This window comes from Toxotes jaculatrix, chromosome 17 (assembly GCF_017976425.1).
Source record: "Toxotes jaculatrix isolate fToxJac2 chromosome 17, fToxJac2.pri, whole genome shotgun sequence".
NCBI lineage: Eukaryota > Metazoa > Chordata > Actinopteri > Toxotidae > Toxotes > Toxotes jaculatrix.
Window position 1 is genome coordinate 8,022,744 of NC_054410.1, and position 19,704 is coordinate 8,042,447.

The window sequence follows — 19,704 nt, forward strand, 5'->3', positions numbered from 1 at the left end:
TCTGCCAGTAATAAATGGATGCATTAACTCATGCCCATAAAACTCCTCTCCCATGACCATGGACGGCTTGGAAAGACGATCTCTGCTTGCAGTCATGAAATTCTGTTATTGAGATCAATTAATGAAAATCAGAGCTAAGAACAAATTTATGAAACTCGTACATTTCCATCACAGTTACGAAATGTTGAAAGTCAGACATTCGTAAGGGCTGGAAACCTGAGGATTACCAAACAACAGACCAATAACAGTCTCCCTGGGTGTGACCTAATCTAGATGATGAAATATTGTCCATACATGGATTTCCCATAAGCTGATCATAAGAATTTACTCTGCATGGGTCAGCTTTCTGTGTCACTGTGTGTTCATGCATTCATGTGTATATGTGTCCTTTAGCACAGTTTTTAATGTGCGTACTACACAAAATGCACAGACAGGGTAATATGACACGATGAAGGGGATGCTGACCTCAAGTGTTTTTTTTCTTTCTACAGCAGAAGGATAGGAAACAAGTTGACTGTTACAGCACAAATAATTCTAAATGGAAATCAGGCCTCCCTCCTCCTTTTTGACCTCAGCTTTCTAGTAAAAATCTAATAAAAATCTCCTACTGGTGTATCTCCACTCTGCTGTTATCCCTTATCCCCCAATCCAGATTAATATCAACATAAAACTGCTTTGATAGTTGACTTAAATATGCTATATGTGTTCCTGAGTTTTTGTTTGCACCTGCGTGTCAGTGCTTTAAAGTGTGTAAGTGGGTGCATGTTTAATGTCTGTATATTTGAAACAGAGAGAAATGGAAACTGAGAGCAAAAGAAAAGGACAGAAACAAATAAAAAGGAAAGTCTAAAGGCTAAAAAAAAAAGGATAATATCTTATCTTTTTTCAGACTAATATCGGCAGCATCCTGGCAGCCGTCAACCCTTACAAGCAGATCCCAGGTCTGTATGACCCAGAAAGGGTGGACCTTTACTCCAAGCACCATCTAGGGGAGCTCCCACCACACATCTTTGCTGTGGCCAACGAATGCTACCGCTGCATCTGGAAACGCCACGACAGCCAGTGTGTCCTCATCAGGTGAGTTTACACATACACTTTAATTTATGCCTCATGGCCTCATGTCTGTCCACTGGAAGAAAAGTTAGTCCTTCCGTCCATTTTCTATACAGTAAGTGGTTTTACTGTTAAGGCTCTCAGGGGCCTGCAGCCTATCCCAGCAAGCACTGGACTTAATGTTTGGTTCTATTTTTTGAAATTCCAGCTATTCTTACTGTCCTACTTACTCAGAGCTACACATGCATTTTTTATACCTCTGCATGCTGTCTGAATGTATATTTAAAGGAAGGGTTTAGTATTGTGGGACATATGCTTATTCACTTTGTTGCTGAGATTACATGAGTATCAAACCACTAGAATATGTTAATTTAAATGTCTTTTTTCGCCCTTGGAGCTCATGCAGAGATGGGCAGACAGTGACATTTATTACACATAATGAACAATCAAGGTTTTCGCCACATTTCAGGCATATTAATTTCCATGGTTTATTGGGGAGAAAGACTGGGCAAAGATCAAGTTCATAGAGTCGATTCTCCATATTGAATTATGTCTCCCTTGGTAGTGAATAGCACCCTGCCACTAATAAAATAAACCCCACTGAAGTCGGTTAACCGCAACTGGCCTGGTTTGCTAACTGGCTGGATCTGGTTGTAGGGTCAGAAGCCTGATTGTGCTTTCAATTACGCCCAGTCTTTCACTTGGTATTCTGATTGAGATAGACTGGGAGCTAATGCAATATCTCTGAAGTTATCAAACTGGACCACTTTGAGAGCTGAGAATGTCAGAGAAGGTCACAGTGTATTTAATTAAAATGGGTTGTGTGTGTGTGTGTGTGTGCGCACTACACTCCAGTGGTGAATCGGGTGCAGGGAAGACGGAGAGCACTAAATTGCTGCTACAGTTCCTGTCGGTGATGAGCCAGAAATCAGCTGGGACTCCTCCATCAGAGAAAAGCACGCGTGTGGAGCAGGCCATCGTACAGAGCAGGTACATCATGTAATGATAAAGTCAAGAAGACACCTTTTCCTTTTGCTGCAAGTGTTTTGGGAAAAGACCAGGTAAAATCTTGAATCTTACAGAAGAATGTTTACTTCATTAAGTCTAAAATAATTTGAAAGAAGTCCTGGTAAAGTTTCAAGTGACTGAAGGACATTTAAGACCATGTCACAAGTTTCACAATATCAAGCCTCATGTCTTTAAGAACAAGTCTAAGTTAAGTCATTGAAATGAAAGTCTCTAAGGTCTGTGATCACTGACAGGGTTGTGACTAACGAATACATAAGTAACATAAATCAAAATCACAATCTTCTGTTAATCGACTACTTGTTGCGGCTGTGGTGCTGACCCCTAAAATTACATAGGATGTCAATATTTAATAATGTTTTTATGTGTTTTAATGGATTTCATTCATAAGTCCATTCATAAGATGCGAAGGATTGTGTTTTCTTAACTCAAGTCAAGTCTTTAGGGAGTCAGAGCAGTCAAACCCAAGTCTGCAGCGCATGCTTCATCAGTTAAGATTTCCTAGATAGCTAAAGGTCAGTAAGAAGCTGCTGCTTTTGGAGAAGTGCAGCTGTTGAAGGAACATGGTTGGTGCTTTGTTGGTGTACTATATTTTAAATGTCATGCTCAGATAAATGCAGACACAACAACATACACTAACCTCAGGTTGCTTTTTGTTTTCCTTGCAGTCCGATCATGGAAGCGTTTGGTAATGCAAAGACTGTTTACAACAACAACTCCAGTCGCTTTGGGAAGTTCATCCAGCTTCACTTCTCTGAGAGCGGCAACATCCAGGGAGGCTGCGTCATCGACTGTATCCTTATTTTTACACAAAATAAAAATGATTGTATCAGATGTATCAGTACTTTATTATATGTATATGCTACATAAGTGTCAGTGTCAATGTGTAAGTGCAGAGACAGAGAACATAAGTGAAGACCAGTGACAATGTGGCTCAGGTTTGATTGTTGCTTCCTTGACTATCTTCCTTTCAGATTTACTGGAAAAGGTAACTATGACTGGGCCTGCAGCCTGCTCGCATCAAGTTTAAACTTATTACTACTGACTTGTTTGTCTTGCATAGCGAATCATAATGAAATGTTAATAGAGTCTTTGCTGCATTGATTTTGCTGTAGAACCGTGTGGTGCGACAAAACCCTGGAGAACGAAACTACCACATCTTCTACGCTCTGCTGGCGGGAGCTAACAAAGAGCATAAAAGTGAGAAAAGCTCTGTCAGCATCTTCAAATATCAACATTGTCCTTTAAAAACTGCCATTTTTTCCCCCCACCGAAATCTGTGTATCTTTGTCTTTATGTGAAAATCAGATTGGAGATAAAATTAAATTGTAGGAAATGCACTTGAACTCTGGTCAACACGGATAATAATCAAAGAAAGTATGTTTGTATAAATCCACTATATATAAGTATAAAGGGCAGTTAAGTATCTAAATGTGTATCTCTCCCACCGTCACACTTACATTATAAATTTCCTCTATCAGGTTCCTACTTCCTCGAGGACCCTGCTGAATCTTTCCACTACCTCAGCCAATCAGGATGTCTGAAGGACAAGAGCCTGAATGACAAAGAACTGTTTAACAGCGTTATGGTCAGTTTTATGATCTCAAGCTGAAATTAACCCATATAACTTTAAGTTATATTGATCATTTTTCTGTGTAAGTTAGTAAATTAGTCAGCTGCTGATATGTTGGCTTTATGAATACCATGGGGATGAATGGCTAAAAATGGAAATACTACCATTTATTTTTCTCTGTCAGGGAGGTTGTTTTTCCTCTTCTTAATGTGTTTGTCTTAAAGATGTTAATCTTAAATATATTCTAAAGATATATGAACATAGTCCCATGAAATTTATAGAACACAAAGAACAAATAAACCAGATTTCTGCTTCTAAGGAGACATACAGTATGAAGGACCTAAGAGTAATTTTAACATACAACGCAACTGTTAGGAATTAAGTCCTTGTGTCTTCTGTGGAGTTCTTACAGTAAAACTTTGGGAATATCTTGCATTGCACCTTGAGTAAATTATGACATGTTTGTCCTGCTGAAATTTCAATCAGCATCAAATGTCAATGACATGGTGCACGGATGAGGAATCAGTGTCTTAATCCTCTCCCTGTGACTCAGACATTAAGGTAAAGACTGAACTTTGCCAGCAAAGAACTAAAAATGCAGTGTTATTTTAATACAAGCACCTAATTGCCCCAGCACTGCCTAATCTTGTTTCTTGTTCTTTTCTCTGTGTAGGAGGCACTGAAGGTGTTAGAGTTCACAGAGGAGGAGATCAGAGACATGTTTAAGCTGCTGTCAGGAGTCTTACAGCTGGGAAACATTGAGTTCATGACTGCAGGAGGAGCCCAGATCACCACTAAGCAAGGTTAGGGAATGCCTCATGTAAAGCGAGTAAGAAAAGTAAAACTGAGATAGAGAAACTGCAGAAGTATCACACATCTTTGTCCGTGTTTACAGTGATCAGTAATGCCAGTGAGCTCCTGGGCCTGGATGCTTTCCAGCTGTCTGAAGTCCTGACTCAGCGATCCATTATACTCAGAGGAGAGGAAATCTGCTCCCCTCTCACTATAGAGCAGGTATATATACACATATATGTACGCACACACGTGCACAGACATTTATTCCCCCATACAGATCGATCTCTGCCTCTTCCTGACTCTCACGCACCCGTCCTAACAATCCCTCGGGTTTCCTTCTCATCGTTGCAGGCTGTGGACTCCCGGGACTCTGTTGCCATGGCGTTGTATTCCCAGTGTTTCTCCTGGATCATCCTGAAGATCAATCAGAAAATCAAAGGGAAGGAAAACTTTAAATCCATCGGTATCCTCGACATCTTCGGCTTTGAGAACTTTGAGGTCAGAACTCTGTGCTTTCATTTGAGACCAAGACAAATCTTTGGCATATTTTACTATGAGCATATGATTTTCACTGATCAATGTGGACTTACATGAGGACCAGATGCAGAACTGTATACAAGATGTGTTTTATTTTTCTTCCAGGTGAATCGGTTTGAGCAGTTTAACATCAACTACGCCAACGAGAAACTTCAGGAGTATTTCAACAAACATATCTTTTCCCTGGAGCAGCTAGAGTATAACAGGTGCACTTTTACACGTCTGTACAAGCATGCACGAGCAAAGACTTACACAGAACAAAATTGAATTGAAAACAATTATATCATTTTGTTAGTGAATTATAAAATGATAAAAAACCACTAAGGGGAAATTGTAAAAAAAAAAAGGTTTAAACAATATTCTTTACTTAATGCAGGTCTGTCACCACATGAATAGAATGTGGGTCATTTTCAGGCCAGTATGTCACATAACAAGCTTATCTGTACATAAAAATAGTCACTGAAGGTTATTTAGTTGGTTAAGCTTAATTTATTCAGGACAACACAATAAAATTAAGATCTATTTTACAAGAGAGTGTACATTTTGTATGCCAGTGCCAGATTAGTACATGAGTTTAGTACAGCTCTACAACCAACTCAACAATCTTTCTATGAAATATTCCAGTTATGTGTTTGTTTGGGGATTTTTTTAACCATGCTGGCAGCTTCACCCTCAGCTTGTACTTTGTGTTTAGAGCCATTTGGCAAACATTAGCAGGCCAACATGCTAAACTTAGATGGTGAACATGATAAGCTTTATACATGCTAAGCATCAACATCTTCACACAGCGATTGTGAGCATGTCACAGTACTGATGTTTGCATTTAGATCAAAGTGCTGCTGTGCCTATCAGGGCTGTAAACTCTTTGTTTTGTTTAATCAGTGTTTTGTTGTGTGTGCACAGATTGTGCACACACAACAAAACACTGTGTGTGCGGTGATATGAAGTAAGCGAAATATCGTACTCCAGTTTCCCATGCATGATTGTTTGGATTTACTCTCCACAGGGAGGGCGTTCAGTGGGATGCCATAGACTGGATGGACAATGCAGAGTGTCTTGACCTTATAGAGAAGGTAAGAAACTGCTACGTGACATAAACATGTTTGGAGTTAGAATAAAGACAAAGTTATTGCAGCAAATCTTTTAAATATCTTCTAGGCATGTGGCCAAGGAAGCAGAAGTGTTGGCCCAGAACAGTCATACTCACTTTAACATAATGGTGTTGCAGAGCCAAATTTAACACGCCTTTCTCAGGCAGAGCTGGGTTCAAGTGGGTTAAAATACACTCTTCTTCCTTTTCAGTTAATAGCTGCGTTGGATGCCTGCCTCAGTTGCTTTCCAGAAACTGATCTAATAATATTGGACCAGTGTCTTAGAAAGTGGTGCTGATTTCATAAAGCTGATGCAATAACATGATGCTTTTTTTCCCCTTCCCTGTTAGAAACTGGGCTTGTTGGCATTGGTGAATGAAGAGAGTCGATTCCCCAAAGGAACAGACTTCACTCTGCTGGAGAAGTTGCACAGCAGACACTCTGTGCGTTATTTACACATTTGCTCGTGCACGTCATGCATAATTCACAAAAATGTTGAGCTGCTGTGAAACATCACATTATATTTTAGTTGTTTTTTTTTCTCTCTTTCCTTGTTTGCTGCAGACAAATCCTTATTATGTGAAGCCCAGACTTGCTGATCATCAGTTTGGCATCAAACATTATGCAGGGGAGGTGAGTTATACATAACATCTTCATGTCAACTTGAATATTGTGTGGTGTCTGGGAAATTCATGATCAACCTGTTGTTTCTATCAGGTCTTGTATGATGTTAGAGGAATCCTGGAGAAGAACAGAGACACCTTCAGAGACGATATCCTAAATATGCTCAAGGACAGCAGGTAGGACATTCAAATACATTAAATGAGTAGTTAATTGGGGCTGTAATAAGTCAGAGATTGAATTAAGTAAATCAAAGAGGAAACTCTTTGAAAGGTAAGTTTGTGCAGTTTTTTGAGTTGATGTGAATTTTTGATGCAAATTCATTCCACATATTATACTACATTACAACTACAATTAAACTGTTATTGTGAAAACTATTATCCGTATCACATTCAGAAAACTTTATTGTATTGAAAAATTTGTGGAAAAATTGTTTTTGACAGTGTATGGTGGGCTTTGAAAAAGTGGCCAGAACAAACAGATCTGAGGATTATTCATTCCCTCAAAAAATGGAAAACCTCAACTAAAATCTTATCAAGAAATATCACGTTTGCTAGCAATATGATGTGATTTATACAAAGAGCATGGCAAACAGTTATTAAATGGCTGAAAATCTAGTCCAAATTCTAAATGGGCACACCCATATCCCAGCCCCCTGGCCCGCGGTTTCATTTACACACTTAGACATCGTTCAGAAATCGGTATCAAAGGCAAGTTATCGGTATCGATATTGGTATTAAAAATCTTTGAATGATAACCAGCTCCAGTCATAATGTACCAAATGTAGATGTGTAATCCATTATGTTTCTGTTGCTTCACAGACTGGACTTCATATATGATTTATTTGAGAAGGTTGGCAGCAGGAACAACGAGGAGAAGATGGGAACAGCCAGACGCAAACCTACTGTGAGCTCCCAGTTCAGGGTGAGTAATAAATATAAACTGCATACACTGATACTAAGAGACATGTCAAGGGACTTGTAGAAGATAAAATTGCTAATAATTCCTCTCTTCTCTTTGTCTCCTCAGGACTCCCTCCATGCTCTCATGGCCACTCTGAGTGTATCCAACCCTTTCTTCATTCGCTGCATTAAACCCAACATGGAAAAGGTCAGACTGTTTCTGTCTCAGACTAGTTCTCAAACTCAAATTACTACTGTCTCAGAACATGATTGCATATCATCTCATAAGGTATCGGTTTAATCTGGAACATTTTTTCTTAAATTTTACTCGTAGAATCCAAATGTGTTTGACCCGGAGGTCGTCCTGAACCAGCTGAGGTATTCTGGGATGCTGGAGACTGTGAAGATCCGTCGTGCTGGGTTCCCCGTCCGCAGAACTTTCAAAGACTTTTTCTCTCGGTAAATATCTTGAAATTTGAATTTATCTTTTTTTTTGTTATTTGCATGTCTGTGCAAGTGTCTTTTAATTTATTTGCTTTCGTGGAATTGCGTGTTGTTTTTCCCCTGGTTAAATTGCTATAATCTCTCTCTCCTTGTCTCTCACACTTTTGTGTTGTCTTTTGTCATTTCTCCCTGCCAGGTATAAAATCATTGTGAAAGAAAAAGTACCAGCAGCTGGAGATGATAAAAAGAGGAGTACAGACCTCCTACTGAAATATGACAAGACCAAGAAAGAGTGGCAAATAGGCAAGACCAAGGTAACATTTGGCAGTTTTTGGTAAGACCTCTTCATGACAGATGTCAGAGAAGTTTTGAACAGCACCAGTAACAGCTCATGAATGACATGATCCAAAGTACTTAAAGGGGCTTTCTAAACAGGCCTATACCTGACCTCTTCCTGTTAACTCTTTACCTTTGTTCTGTAGGTGTTCATGAAGGAGTCTCTGGAGCAGCGTTTAGAGAAAGACAGGGATGAAGTCCGACGCCAAGCTGCTATGATAATCCGAGCTCACCTTCTCACTTTTTCTGCCAAGTAAGGCCCTTCCAATTGGAGCTGAAGTTTTAGGCATTTAAAAGCAAAAATTGTAGCTCAGTGACACTGACATTAGGTGTTTGTTCTATTTCTTATTCATTGTATGTCATGTATATTCCTGTGTTGTCCACAGGAAGTACTTCAAGCGTGCACGAGCCAGTGTCGTCACCCTCCAGAAACACTTAAGAAGGCACATCCAACACAGGCGATTCGTGAAGCAACGCAAGGCAACTCTGGTGCTGCAGAAATACAGGCGAGGTCAGGTAGCTCGGACTCGTGTTCGAAAACTCAGAGAGGAGAAGAAGAAGAGGGAGGATGAGCAGAGGAAGAAAGAGGAGGAGGAGAAGAAAGCACTTGGTGAAGGGCAGGAGCAGGAGCAGGAGGAAACGAATGAAGGAGCAGAGAAGAAAACAAAATCGTCAGAGGCAAGTACTTTTTTTCCGTAGTCCCACCTGGGATATTGTAGTTCATTCTGCTGTCTTTTGACTTCCAGAATAAAGCAAAATGTTTGTAAAATGATATTTTTATCTATGTTTGTTGCTTAATATGTCCATTTCTCCCGCTGCTCTTCCCTCCAGGACGAGGCCCGGCAGATGGAGGAGATCCTGCAGTTGGAGCGAGAGATTGAGCGCTTGCAGAAGAAGAGAGAGGATGAGGTGTCGCAGCTGTGTGAGTCCTCCAAACAGGAGCTGCAGCTGCGCCGGGACGCTGAGCTCAAACGGATGAAGAAAGAGGCATCTCGCAAGGCCACAGAGCTCATCGACCTCCTGAACTTTGGAGGCGTGGATCCTTCGCTGGGAGCAGTGGGATCTAAGCCAGCAGCTGAGGCGAAAGCTCCGAAAGGGGCAAGTGCCCCTCGAGGTGCATCCAAAGAGGAGGAGGTAGATGAGGGCTTCCATGCTGAGGAGGAGTGCATCCCTCTTCCTGACTTCCCTCCACCTGCTGAGACAGATGTTCCTATGGACCAGGACATATTTGCTCAGCTCCCTCCTCCCCCACCTGCCTTTGCAGAGGGGACAGTGCCTCCTGCACCACCTCCTCTGCCCACAGACGGCGTGCCTGTTGCTGGAATTCCTCCCCCACCTCCTCTCCCACCACCTGAAGATGGCTCTGCTGTCCCACCACCTCCACCTCCTCCACCACCACCTCCACCTCCCCCAGGAGAGGGAGAAAAGAAAGAGGGAGCCAAGGTGGAGCCGGAGAGGAAGGTGAGCATGGTGGAGAGCCTGGTGGACGGGGAGGAGCCAATCTACAGCATGCCGGCCGACACCGAGTCAGATTACGACCAGGAGGAGGAGGAAGGGTCCGTCACTGCTGGAGATGACAGCTCCGTATCTGGGAGCAACCGCGGGAGCACCGCCGTGACGGACGAGGAGCACCCGAGGAAGTCGACCTGCACCAACGCCAGCATCGAGTCCTACAGAGGCAGCTCTGACTCTGTGAGGACACACACTCACACGCATCCTCACACGCGTGCACGCAGATATGTATGAGCATCTATGGAGTGAAAATTTATTTTTCTAATTTTACTAATTTTTCTAATTTTACAGTATTACTATGAACTGAAAATGTAACATACTTTTAGTGTGTAACACACTAATTAATGAATGTTATTGTCTGCTGTTCCAGTATGCAGACAGTGATGATGAGCATGATGGGATGATGGACACTGATGAGGAAGTGACAAACGGTAGAGTGACATTGCTTAATGGAAATGGACCGCCATATTTCCATGGCTACCTCTACATGAAGGGTGAGTATATAAGTGTTTCAATTTTTTTTCAAAAGTTGGCAATCTTATTCTGAGGTTAAGTCTTTACTACCTAAATTTACTTTTAATCTTCTCCTTTGCTCCCTCAGCTGGGCTGATGATCCCATGGAGGAGACGTTGGTGTGTGTTGAAAGACGAAACCTTCATGTGGTTCCGGTCCAAACAAGAGTCTCTGAAGTCCGGCTGGCTCTACAAGAAAGGAGGAGGCCTCTCCACTCTCTCACGGAGGTTGTTGTAGTTGTTACTGAGTGAAGCCTGCATACTAATTAAATGAAACCACATCTCTGCTGGAAGCAAAGTTCTGCAAAGTCTGATGTAAAACTGAAATTTCATTTGGATGATTATGTGATTTTGTACGAGTTGATAAAATCCAACAAACCTTCAAAGTCCTAGTATGACAGTTTTGATGTGACAGTGATTACTAATATCCTCCTGAGACCTGGCAATTCATGTTTGTCCTCTGTGGGGGACACGAGTCTAAGACCCCGAGGTCAAAATATCATTTATAGCATTTATCTCAATCATACTGTCCTTTTAAGTGGACATCCTGGGTTTTCTTGTGATGCCTCAGTTGTGGGGTCTTTTCAAAGTGGTGGGAATTCAAATTTCCACATTTTATGGCAACATGCAGAGGCCACAGGCCTCGGGGCTGAGGGCGTGGCCCTGAGTCGAATCCACGAGCGAAGGGGATGTTGACTGTGACTTGTTACACTGTTGAATGTAAACTTAATGTGTTAAAAAGACTGAGAGGACAAAATTCAGCATGGATGGTTTTAAATGACAAGAAGAAGGTGTGAACGAAAGTGAACAAAGGTTTTGAGAAGTATATAAAAGAGTGAATTCATTTTATATTGCAAATAGAAACTAAGCCCAGTAGGTGCATGCGTCATTTATAGTCAGGTGGAATAAACCTTTCTGGTGTCTAGAGTGTGTTATCTTGGCCGTTATTTTCATTGTGTCTCATTTTTCCTCAGAAACTGGAAGATGCGTTGGTTTGTACTGAGGGACAGCAAGCTGATGTACTACGACAATGACAGTGAGGAGAAGCTGAAGGGAACCATTGACATCCGGGCCGCCAAGTAAGATTCAAAGAAACTCCTGTCCCAGAACACACACCTGTTGTCATATTCAGTACGACTTTGTTTTCCAGACAACAGCTGCATTTGTATCCTGTTTGTGTGCGTGCAGGGAGATCGTGGATAATCATGAAAAGGAGAACGCTCTGAACATTGTGACAGATGAGAGGACCTACCAAGTGTTTGCAGAGTCACCAGAGGACGCAAGGTGCAGTCGAAACTGAAGTCAGAGGAAGACAGTAACATGTTGCTCTTTATATCTGAGTAGACTGATGTTTTACAGTCCCCTCTGTCTCTCTGTTTTAGTGGGTGGTTTAATGTCCTCAGTAAGGTGCGTGTGTGCACTCCCGAGCAGCTGCTGGAGATGTCCCATGAACAGGCCAACCCAAAGAACGCTGTGGTTAGTCTCTAGAAATATGATACCGATAACTTTTTATGTGTTTAAGTTAGCCCTCTGTCACTTCTCAGTTATTCCACACAGTATGTGCGTACAATATTCTGTGAGGCGTTGTAAGAGGGTCTTATTTTATGGCTGTTACTGTACAGTGTACAATGACTTTGATTTAAAACACTAATAAAAAAACAGTACAGACAGAATTGCAGACAGAAAGTAATGTTAGGTCACTTTGTAATTGCTAGCGTGTCACTGTAGAAGTAATAATGTTTGTGATAATTCATGTTCCTCCTCCAGGGAACTCTTGATGTCGGACTGATTGACTCTGTTTGTGCATCAGACAACCCTGATCGGTAAGTACAGAGTGAAATGCATGTCTGGGACCATTTTGTTCTTTCCACAACTTGACCACAGATGAGTTTTGGTGCCAACAAAAATCTCAAAATATTCAAAATCACAAAAGCTTTTTTTTTTTTCATCTAAGAGAGAAGGATTATTTGTAAATAGTTTTGCTGACAGTTTAATGTTCTACAAGCATGCATGGAAAATATCAATTTCAGAAAAGGCAGTGTAGTAATTCAGTACAGCTTCTATTTCAAAATAAAACATTTTAAACTTAGCTGCTCAGCAGCTGAATCAGCTGCTGAGTAGTTACTTAAACATTAATTACTCTTTTTGTTCTTTTTTTAACTATTGCTTCTTATCTTCTCTTAACTGTAAAACTCAAACTGCCATTGCTTCAGTATTTGAAGGTGCATTATTTTATTTAAAAGTCTATCACTTGACCTTTGCAGGCCCAACTCTTTTGTCATCATTACTGCCAACCGTGTGATCCACTGTAACAGCGACACACCGGAGGAGATGCATCACTGGATCAGTCTGCTGCAGAAACCCAAAGGAGACGCCAGGATCGACGGGCAGGAGTTCCTTGTCAGAGGTGAGAATTGATTCAAAATGTGTTGAAATATGTATAATAAAATGTGAAAAACTCATGTTGTGAGAGGATTTTTTAAAATGCATCATTCATTTAGAAAATCAATGTGAGAGCTTTATCGTCCTACAATTCCACAGAGAGATAATACTGAATTACTGTATAACCCTCCTGTCACTTTATACTCATCTTCTTTGTCTCTCTGCTTCTCTTCCCCCCCTGTCTCCTTCTCTGTCCTCATCGTGTTTCAGGTTGGCTCCAAAAGGAGATGAAGACGAACGCTAAGAGCACCTCCCTAAAGCTGAAGAAGCGCTGGTTTGTTTTGACCCACAACTCCCTGGATTACTACAAGAGCTCAGAGCGAAACTCCTCCAAGATGGGAACTCTGGTCCTTAACTCCCTCTGCTCCATCATTCAGCCGGATGAACGTGTGCACAGGGAGACAGGTGAGGATGAAGAGAAATGAAGGGTAAAGACAAAAAGGGCAAGTTTAATCGGGGATTAGACATATGAGGTTAGGGACTACGTGTGCAATTATATATGTGAAATATGTATCAGTAACTGGATTTCATTCAGCTAAATTACAGATGTCTCTGATATAAAACCTAAGTCCTCTCCCCTTGATGGAAATATTTTTATTTCATTTTTAGGTAACAAATGCTGACTGATTCCTGTTTTTACAGGTTACTGGAACATCATAGTGTACGGGAGGAAGCATTCCTACCGACTCTACACCAAGATGCTGAATGAGGCCATGAGGTGGACAGCTGCTATACAGGGAGTCATAGACAGCAAAACCCCCATAGAAACTCCGACTCTGCAGCTCATCAGAGACATCAAGGTATAAAACACACACACAATAACAGAACATTTTAAATGCATCAACAGAAATGTGTTGAATGTATAATTGAGTTTGATCTCCTTGTGTCCCCCTCAGGAGAACAGTGTGAACCCAGACATAGTGGAGCAGATGTACAGGAGAAACCCCATCCTCAGATACACTCAGCATCCTCTGCACTCCCCTCTACTGCCGCTCCCTTATGGAGAGGTTACCAGCCGTAAGTAAAACTCCAACTCTGCAACACACGCTCTAAAAACAATTCTTTCTTCTTCCTCGTCCTCTTGCTTCCCTTCCTCTTCTTCTTCTTTCACAAACAGTTTGCATTAGAAAGAGAAATCAGTAACCAAGATCACATTTTGCCTTTATAAATGTTTCTCTGTCTTTGTTCACCTTTTCTTCTTTTTTTCTTTCTCCATGCAGTACAAAGGCAGCAGGGTTATGCCAGTCTGCAGGATGAGGCGGTGCGAGTGTTCAACTCACTGCAGGAGATGGAGACTCTGGCAGACACAGTGCCCATCATTCAGGGCATCCTGCAGACCTGCCAGGACCTGCGCCCTCTCAGGGATGAGGTACTTCATTTGTCAAGAAAAACTGAAGTTACTTTGTTCACCATTCTCAGCAGAAAATTACTTTTGTTTATAAAGTGTTATAAGAGTTACATTTTTTTAGAGAAAAACAGCAATGCGTGGTGTTAGCTTTCTGGAAATATATCATAAGTTGTTAAGAGTTTTAGACCTCATTGAAAAAACAGCAAAAAGGAGATTCCAGCAATACTCATGCATGCTGGAAACTATGACATAAGAACATAGGCTATACTAAAACTGACACTGTAATAATGATATTATATACATAACAAGTATTGCAGAAAGTACTTTTCAAGAGATTTGACACTTTTATTTGTTGTTAAAGGTTGATTAAAACTTCTGATTTCTCAAATCTCATCCATATTTTTGTTTTTCAGGTATATTGTCAGGTGATCAAGCAGACCAACCATGTGCCTCAGCCTAACAGCCCAGCCAATCGTGCACATTGGCACCTGCTCACCTGCATGAGCTGCACCTTCCTCCCCAGTCGAGCCATCCTCAGATACCTCCGCTTCCACCTCAAGAGGTCAGTCTGTACTTGCACGCTGGATGGTGTATCTTTGATATGTCACGCATGGGAAAAAAAGTGTAATAAATGTGCATGTGATCTGATTCAGGGTTCGTGAGCGTTATCCTGGCACAGAGATCGAACGTTACGCCACTTTCATTGGGGAATCCCTAAAGAAGACCAAGACTCGTGAGTTTGTTCCCTCTCAGGAGGAGATCGCCGCCCTGCTGGTGAGACAGGAGATGAGCACCACCGTTTACTGCCACGGTGGAGGCTCCTGCAAGATCTCCATCAATTCACACACCACAGCCGGAGAGGTACACATCAGAAAACACACACATACGCTGACATATCATCTTCTCCTACACTCTTCACTGCACACCTGAAAGAGCCTAATAAAGCTGTGTTAGTATAGAGCTGCTATGTTTTCCTGTGTTCTTGTTTATGTAGCACTGATCCCTCCATGTGTAGTGAGTAATATCCACCTTAAACATCAGTCATACATTCATTTATTCTGAAGGGAACCACCATCACTAGTATTGTATCCTAGTAGTGGTTCTTTTTCCTTTCCGCCCCCCTTTATTGTGACAAATGATATTACAAAGAAAGTGTGTTCAAATTAATGAGGTTGAGAGAAATTGTATCACAGTTGTAAAGAGGTAGAAGAAAATGGAAAAAAATAACATAAAAGTGAAAAAACAACATCTGTGCATTATTATTTTTGAAGAAAATCTAAGTTTAAGATCCAGTTCAATATCAAATTAATACAAAATCTAATCAGTGTTTTAATGTTGTTGCTGCAGGTTGTGGAGAAGCTGATCAGAGGCCTGGCCATGGAAGACAGCAAGAACCTGTTTTCTCTGTTTGAACACAACTCCTTCACAGACCGAGCTTTGGAGAGCAGAGTGATCGTGGCAGATGTTCTGGCCAAGTTTGAAAGGTTTCTCATTTTCTATATACATATCATTCCCAGTTTCTGCCCAGCACTCATTTATAAGAATTCTATTTGCACCCATTTCAATTGTTTAGTTACAGATGATTCTAACTGGCCAGGTTTGCTCCTAGTGGTTTGGTTTATGTTTCTGTGCCTGGGGATTCTGCCTGACTCTGCTGTGTTTGTTTTCCAGGTTGGCAGGAAGTGAAGAAGAGGAGGAGGAAGGAGAATGGAAACTCTACTTCAAACTCTACTGCTTCTTGGATGTGGAGAGCATGCCCAAAGAGGGAGTAGAGTTTGCTTTCATGTTTGAACAGGTGAGATTTACTCCACTGCTGGGGTGAATATTCAGAATAAATATCTCTAACAACACTGAGAACTTTATCAAAACTTAAACAGAAGTTATATCACATAATAAAATTATCTTTTTGTGAAAGAAATGCAAACAGCCTTTCTGTTAAAGCTAAAGTTTAGTATGTTGTACAGAATGAATAAATGTGATTACCTTAAACTAAATATATTGATATTTCTCTTTGTTATGTGGAAGAATAATGTCATTAAATCCATTTGTTGAAAATGTAAAGTATGTTGCTATCTCTTTCTCTCTCAGGCTCATGAGTCTCTGATAAGTGGCCACTTCCCGGCCTCAGAGGAGACTTTGCAGCACCTGGCTGCTCTGCGTCTCCAGTATCTCCACGGTGATGGGGCAGGTCGGGCCGGGTGGAGTCTGGGAAGCGTTTATCCAATTGGACGCCTCCGCAATCGCATACTCCACTCCACCAAGCCGGGCGTGGGGGCTGCAGGTGGAGCTGGAGTAGGTGGAGGAGGAGTGGGAGACGGGAAGGGCTTGGTGGGAGGACAAGGAGGTGTCGGCACCGGGGCAGAGAAACGAAAGACCCCGAGCTTCCTGGACGGTACCCTGAGGAGGAGCTTCAAGACTGGTTCACTGAAGAAGCAGAAGGTTTTAGCCCATTTAGTACACACCCTGGATACTTTGAAATACACCTTAATGTTCTGCAAACCATGCACTGTGCAGACTTGCACTTAAACTGCATTACCACGCATGCAGATGCTTAGGACGTGTCTGACCTGTGTCATTTCAGGTGGAGGAGGAGCAGATGTTGGAGATGTGGGTTAAGGAGGAGACGTCTGCTACAAGGACCAGTGTGCTGGAGAAGTGGACCCGGCTGCAGGGGATGCCTCAGCACCAGGCCATGCTTAAATATATGAGCATCATTAAGGAGTGGCCTGGATATGGATCTACTCTGTTTGATGTGGAGGTGAGAGAATAAGAAGAGAAAGTGGATGGTGAAACTAATTTTAAAATCCAACAAGTAACCCTTACCTTTCCCTGCTGTCTTCTCTCTGCAGTGTAAAGAAGGTGGTTTCCCTCATGACCTGTGGCTGGGTGTGAGTGCTGACAATGTCTCTGTGTATAAGCGAGGTGAACCCAAACCCCTGGAGACCTTCCAGTATGAACACATCACCTTCTTTGGGGCTTCGCAGCCCTGCACCTACAAGATCATCGTGGATGAAAGGGAGATGTTCTTTGAGACTCCATTGGTGAGAGTTCATTATTCATTATTAATAATTATTATTAATTTCTTTATTCCCATTTCATTTTTCATTATTTTTTCATGTTTCTTTTCCCTATTATTGTTATTCTTGTTTTTTTGTTTTCTTTTAAATCTTGTCTTCCTGTGTATAATTACACCTGATTGAACTCTGAGGATCACTAAAGTCAGTGGGGATGTAACCTCTGTGGACGCAGTTGTTGAGACATTTCAGTCTGGACCAGCATTTAATCACACATTAGTGCAGACGTACATTATATGCAGAACAACTGAATGACTTTTTTTTTACTCTTTAGGTTGGAGAGATCACCAAGATCATGAGGGCCTACATTAACATGATGGTGAAGAAACGTTGCAGCATCATGTCAGTGACCAGCGTTGCCAGTTCCTGGGCCAGGTGATTGCCAGAAACCACTTAGAGCCCTCGGTCCGTCCAGTGGCAAACAGATGCCTTTGCCCCCCTAGCATTGGTTGGTTGGTTGGTTTTGACCGAGGCAGTCGCACCAACCAGCTAATCCTCAAGGCTGAATCGAGAGTGGTGGATGGGCATCGAAAGCAAAACGGGGAGAAGTGGACACAGAAGCCAAACGCACACTCTACTTATCTGGGTTTCACCTGGGATAAGGGATCTGTTTAAAAATGAGCATGACAAAGAAAACAACCTGTATTTTGGGACGGCCCTTTCAAATACATAACCCCCAGTTGTAGTCCTGCATGTAGATGTTCAAGCACACTCCAAACTTCTCTCCGCTTACCTTTCCGGACAAACAAAACTCAATAATTTACAAGCACAACTCAGCCGCCCCATCAGTCCCAGGTGGCTCCCTGGCCCCCCACCCCCAGTGCACTGCCAGACAGAAGAAAGCCACAATTTCTTAGTTAAATTTCTTTCTCACTCTTCCTCCATGTTCAGAGTCTCTCTCTTTCTCTTCATGTGTCCTCACTCCTGATGCATCTTTGCTACTGGTATTACGTTACAATGCTGAATTCTTGTTCTTGCTTGCTTTCTCTCTGTCTTTTATCTGTGACATCAGCCAGATTACATCTGTTTGTGACTGAGAAAAAGGACTCGATAATGGTTCTTCTTTAGGGCTACTAAAGGCAAAATAAGCTCCATGCCCGCCCGACATAGTGTTCACTCGTCAGTGCCACCGTGTGGCCACAAGAAGAAAACACAGCCAAAGGAAGTGGCTTTAAATATTACTGAACAATATCAAATAGATATTCTTGAGAATAAAGAGTAGAGGTTTTGCTTTGGAGGCTCTCTGGTCATGTTTAACTTGGCCTAAAGAGTCTGTGCATGGTTAACAGCCTTGTCTGGCTCTACAAAGAGAACAATATCAAACAGAATAGTATGAGACAAAACATTTTCCTATCTATGTCTACATATAACACACATTGCATAAATCTACTGTATATTCACATACATGTAAACATAAACTGAATGAACATGTATCGTTTTGTACTGTATATCACACAATATAAGAGATATTATTGAATTTTCAGTGGCCACTGCACTGTACAGTATATAGATGCCATACTAAATGCAAATGTGACACCTCTCATGTAAAATACATGCAAGTGAATGGTGTTGATAATGACCACTGTATGTCTGAATATGATGCCAATACTGTACATTGTCCACTGGCTGTGCCATTAATGTGACTCACAGAGAAGTAAGAAATAGCAAAAACACAGACTATAATGAGACTGGCTGCTATAGTGGTCGTGTTTTCACAGTTGTTTGATTAATTTATCATATGTGTTATCTGTCGGACTCACTCTGAAGCATCAATCGGAGCCATAAAATATTGTATATCTGTGTTTGCTCATTTTATTCTCACCTTTTCTTTATCGAGAGGATCAGTGACTTAAACAAAAATGCATAAGAGCTCCAGTTTGTCTGTGTTTCCAACCTGTTTAGGACCATGTGACTTTTATTACTGATACTACTCTTATTACTGTATGTCCCCTGCTATTTTAACCACCCTGAAGTGCTGTGTCAGGAATGCTGCTGTGTGTGTGTGTGTGTGTGTGAGTATATTAATGGTGTAATCCAAACGGTCGGAACAGAAAAGGGAAATGAGAAGAGAGAAGTCATTTTACTGAGTGTATACCTTGGAAATAAGACGTATTTACATGACTAAGCTTTGCAAAGAATGGTGTCGTGATTGTGATTTAAAGGGAAAAGCATGGGATTTCATGGGAGGGTTAGGGGTTATTTATTTCTTATTGTACTGTAAGTATTGCAAGGTGTGTTTGGGAGGATAATGTATTTAAGAATATACTTGATTTTTTTTCAGTCTCTGTGAAAAAGGAGCAGATAAGACACTGTGAGGAAATGGGCTCGGAAATGGGTTAACTGTGCACTGGGAATGTCGACAGTCATCACTGCTTTGTGTGTATGTGAGTGTTTTTGGACTGAAAGTGAAGTCACTGCTCTGTCAACATCACCTGACA

The 19,704-nt window shown here is 41.5% G+C and overlaps 1 protein-coding gene across 1 annotated transcript in view; it reads left to right on the forward strand.

Moving 5' to 3' along the window:
- myo10l1 (myosin X, like 1) overlaps positions 1 to 17,645 on the forward strand; it is a 36,681-nt gene extending 19,036 nt beyond the window's left edge. The window contains exons 8-47 of the mRNA XM_041061282.1: positions 890 to 1,077; positions 1,909 to 2,043; positions 2,748 to 2,872; positions 3,054 to 3,067; positions 3,195 to 3,279; positions 3,561 to 3,667; positions 4,326 to 4,455; positions 4,548 to 4,666; positions 4,799 to 4,945; positions 5,090 to 5,190; positions 5,991 to 6,057; positions 6,426 to 6,518; positions 6,640 to 6,708; positions 6,793 to 6,875; positions 7,518 to 7,620; positions 7,726 to 7,806; positions 7,933 to 8,057; positions 8,239 to 8,356; positions 8,525 to 8,631; positions 8,765 to 9,056; positions 9,210 to 10,070; positions 10,261 to 10,384; positions 10,492 to 10,633; positions 11,377 to 11,481; positions 11,591 to 11,686; positions 11,785 to 11,878; positions 12,170 to 12,225; positions 12,667 to 12,809; positions 13,055 to 13,249; positions 13,487 to 13,644; positions 13,741 to 13,861; positions 14,065 to 14,213; positions 14,606 to 14,754; positions 14,846 to 15,053; positions 15,540 to 15,676; positions 15,864 to 15,987; positions 16,281 to 16,631; positions 16,774 to 16,950; positions 17,042 to 17,233; positions 17,541 to 17,645. Of these exons, the coding sequence (XP_040917216.1) occupies positions 890 to 1,077; positions 1,909 to 2,043; positions 2,748 to 2,872; positions 3,054 to 3,067; positions 3,195 to 3,279; positions 3,561 to 3,667; positions 4,326 to 4,455; positions 4,548 to 4,666; positions 4,799 to 4,945; positions 5,090 to 5,190; positions 5,991 to 6,057; positions 6,426 to 6,518; positions 6,640 to 6,708; positions 6,793 to 6,875; positions 7,518 to 7,620; positions 7,726 to 7,806; positions 7,933 to 8,057; positions 8,239 to 8,356; positions 8,525 to 8,631; positions 8,765 to 9,056; positions 9,210 to 10,070; positions 10,261 to 10,384; positions 10,492 to 10,633; positions 11,377 to 11,481; positions 11,591 to 11,686; positions 11,785 to 11,878; positions 12,170 to 12,225; positions 12,667 to 12,809; positions 13,055 to 13,249; positions 13,487 to 13,644; positions 13,741 to 13,861; positions 14,065 to 14,213; positions 14,606 to 14,754; positions 14,846 to 15,053; positions 15,540 to 15,676; positions 15,864 to 15,987; positions 16,281 to 16,631; positions 16,774 to 16,950; positions 17,042 to 17,233; positions 17,541 to 17,645 (5,976 nt within the window). The remainder of the gene's footprint in view (positions 1 to 889; positions 1,078 to 1,908; positions 2,044 to 2,747; positions 2,873 to 3,053; positions 3,068 to 3,194; positions 3,280 to 3,560; positions 3,668 to 4,325; positions 4,456 to 4,547; positions 4,667 to 4,798; positions 4,946 to 5,089; positions 5,191 to 5,990; positions 6,058 to 6,425; positions 6,519 to 6,639; positions 6,709 to 6,792; positions 6,876 to 7,517; positions 7,621 to 7,725; positions 7,807 to 7,932; positions 8,058 to 8,238; positions 8,357 to 8,524; positions 8,632 to 8,764; positions 9,057 to 9,209; positions 10,071 to 10,260; positions 10,385 to 10,491; positions 10,634 to 11,376; positions 11,482 to 11,590; positions 11,687 to 11,784; positions 11,879 to 12,169; positions 12,226 to 12,666; positions 12,810 to 13,054; positions 13,250 to 13,486; positions 13,645 to 13,740; positions 13,862 to 14,064; positions 14,214 to 14,605; positions 14,755 to 14,845; positions 15,054 to 15,539; positions 15,677 to 15,863; positions 15,988 to 16,280; positions 16,632 to 16,773; positions 16,951 to 17,041; positions 17,234 to 17,540) is intronic.
- Positions 17,646 to 19,704: the final 2,059 nt, after the last annotated feature.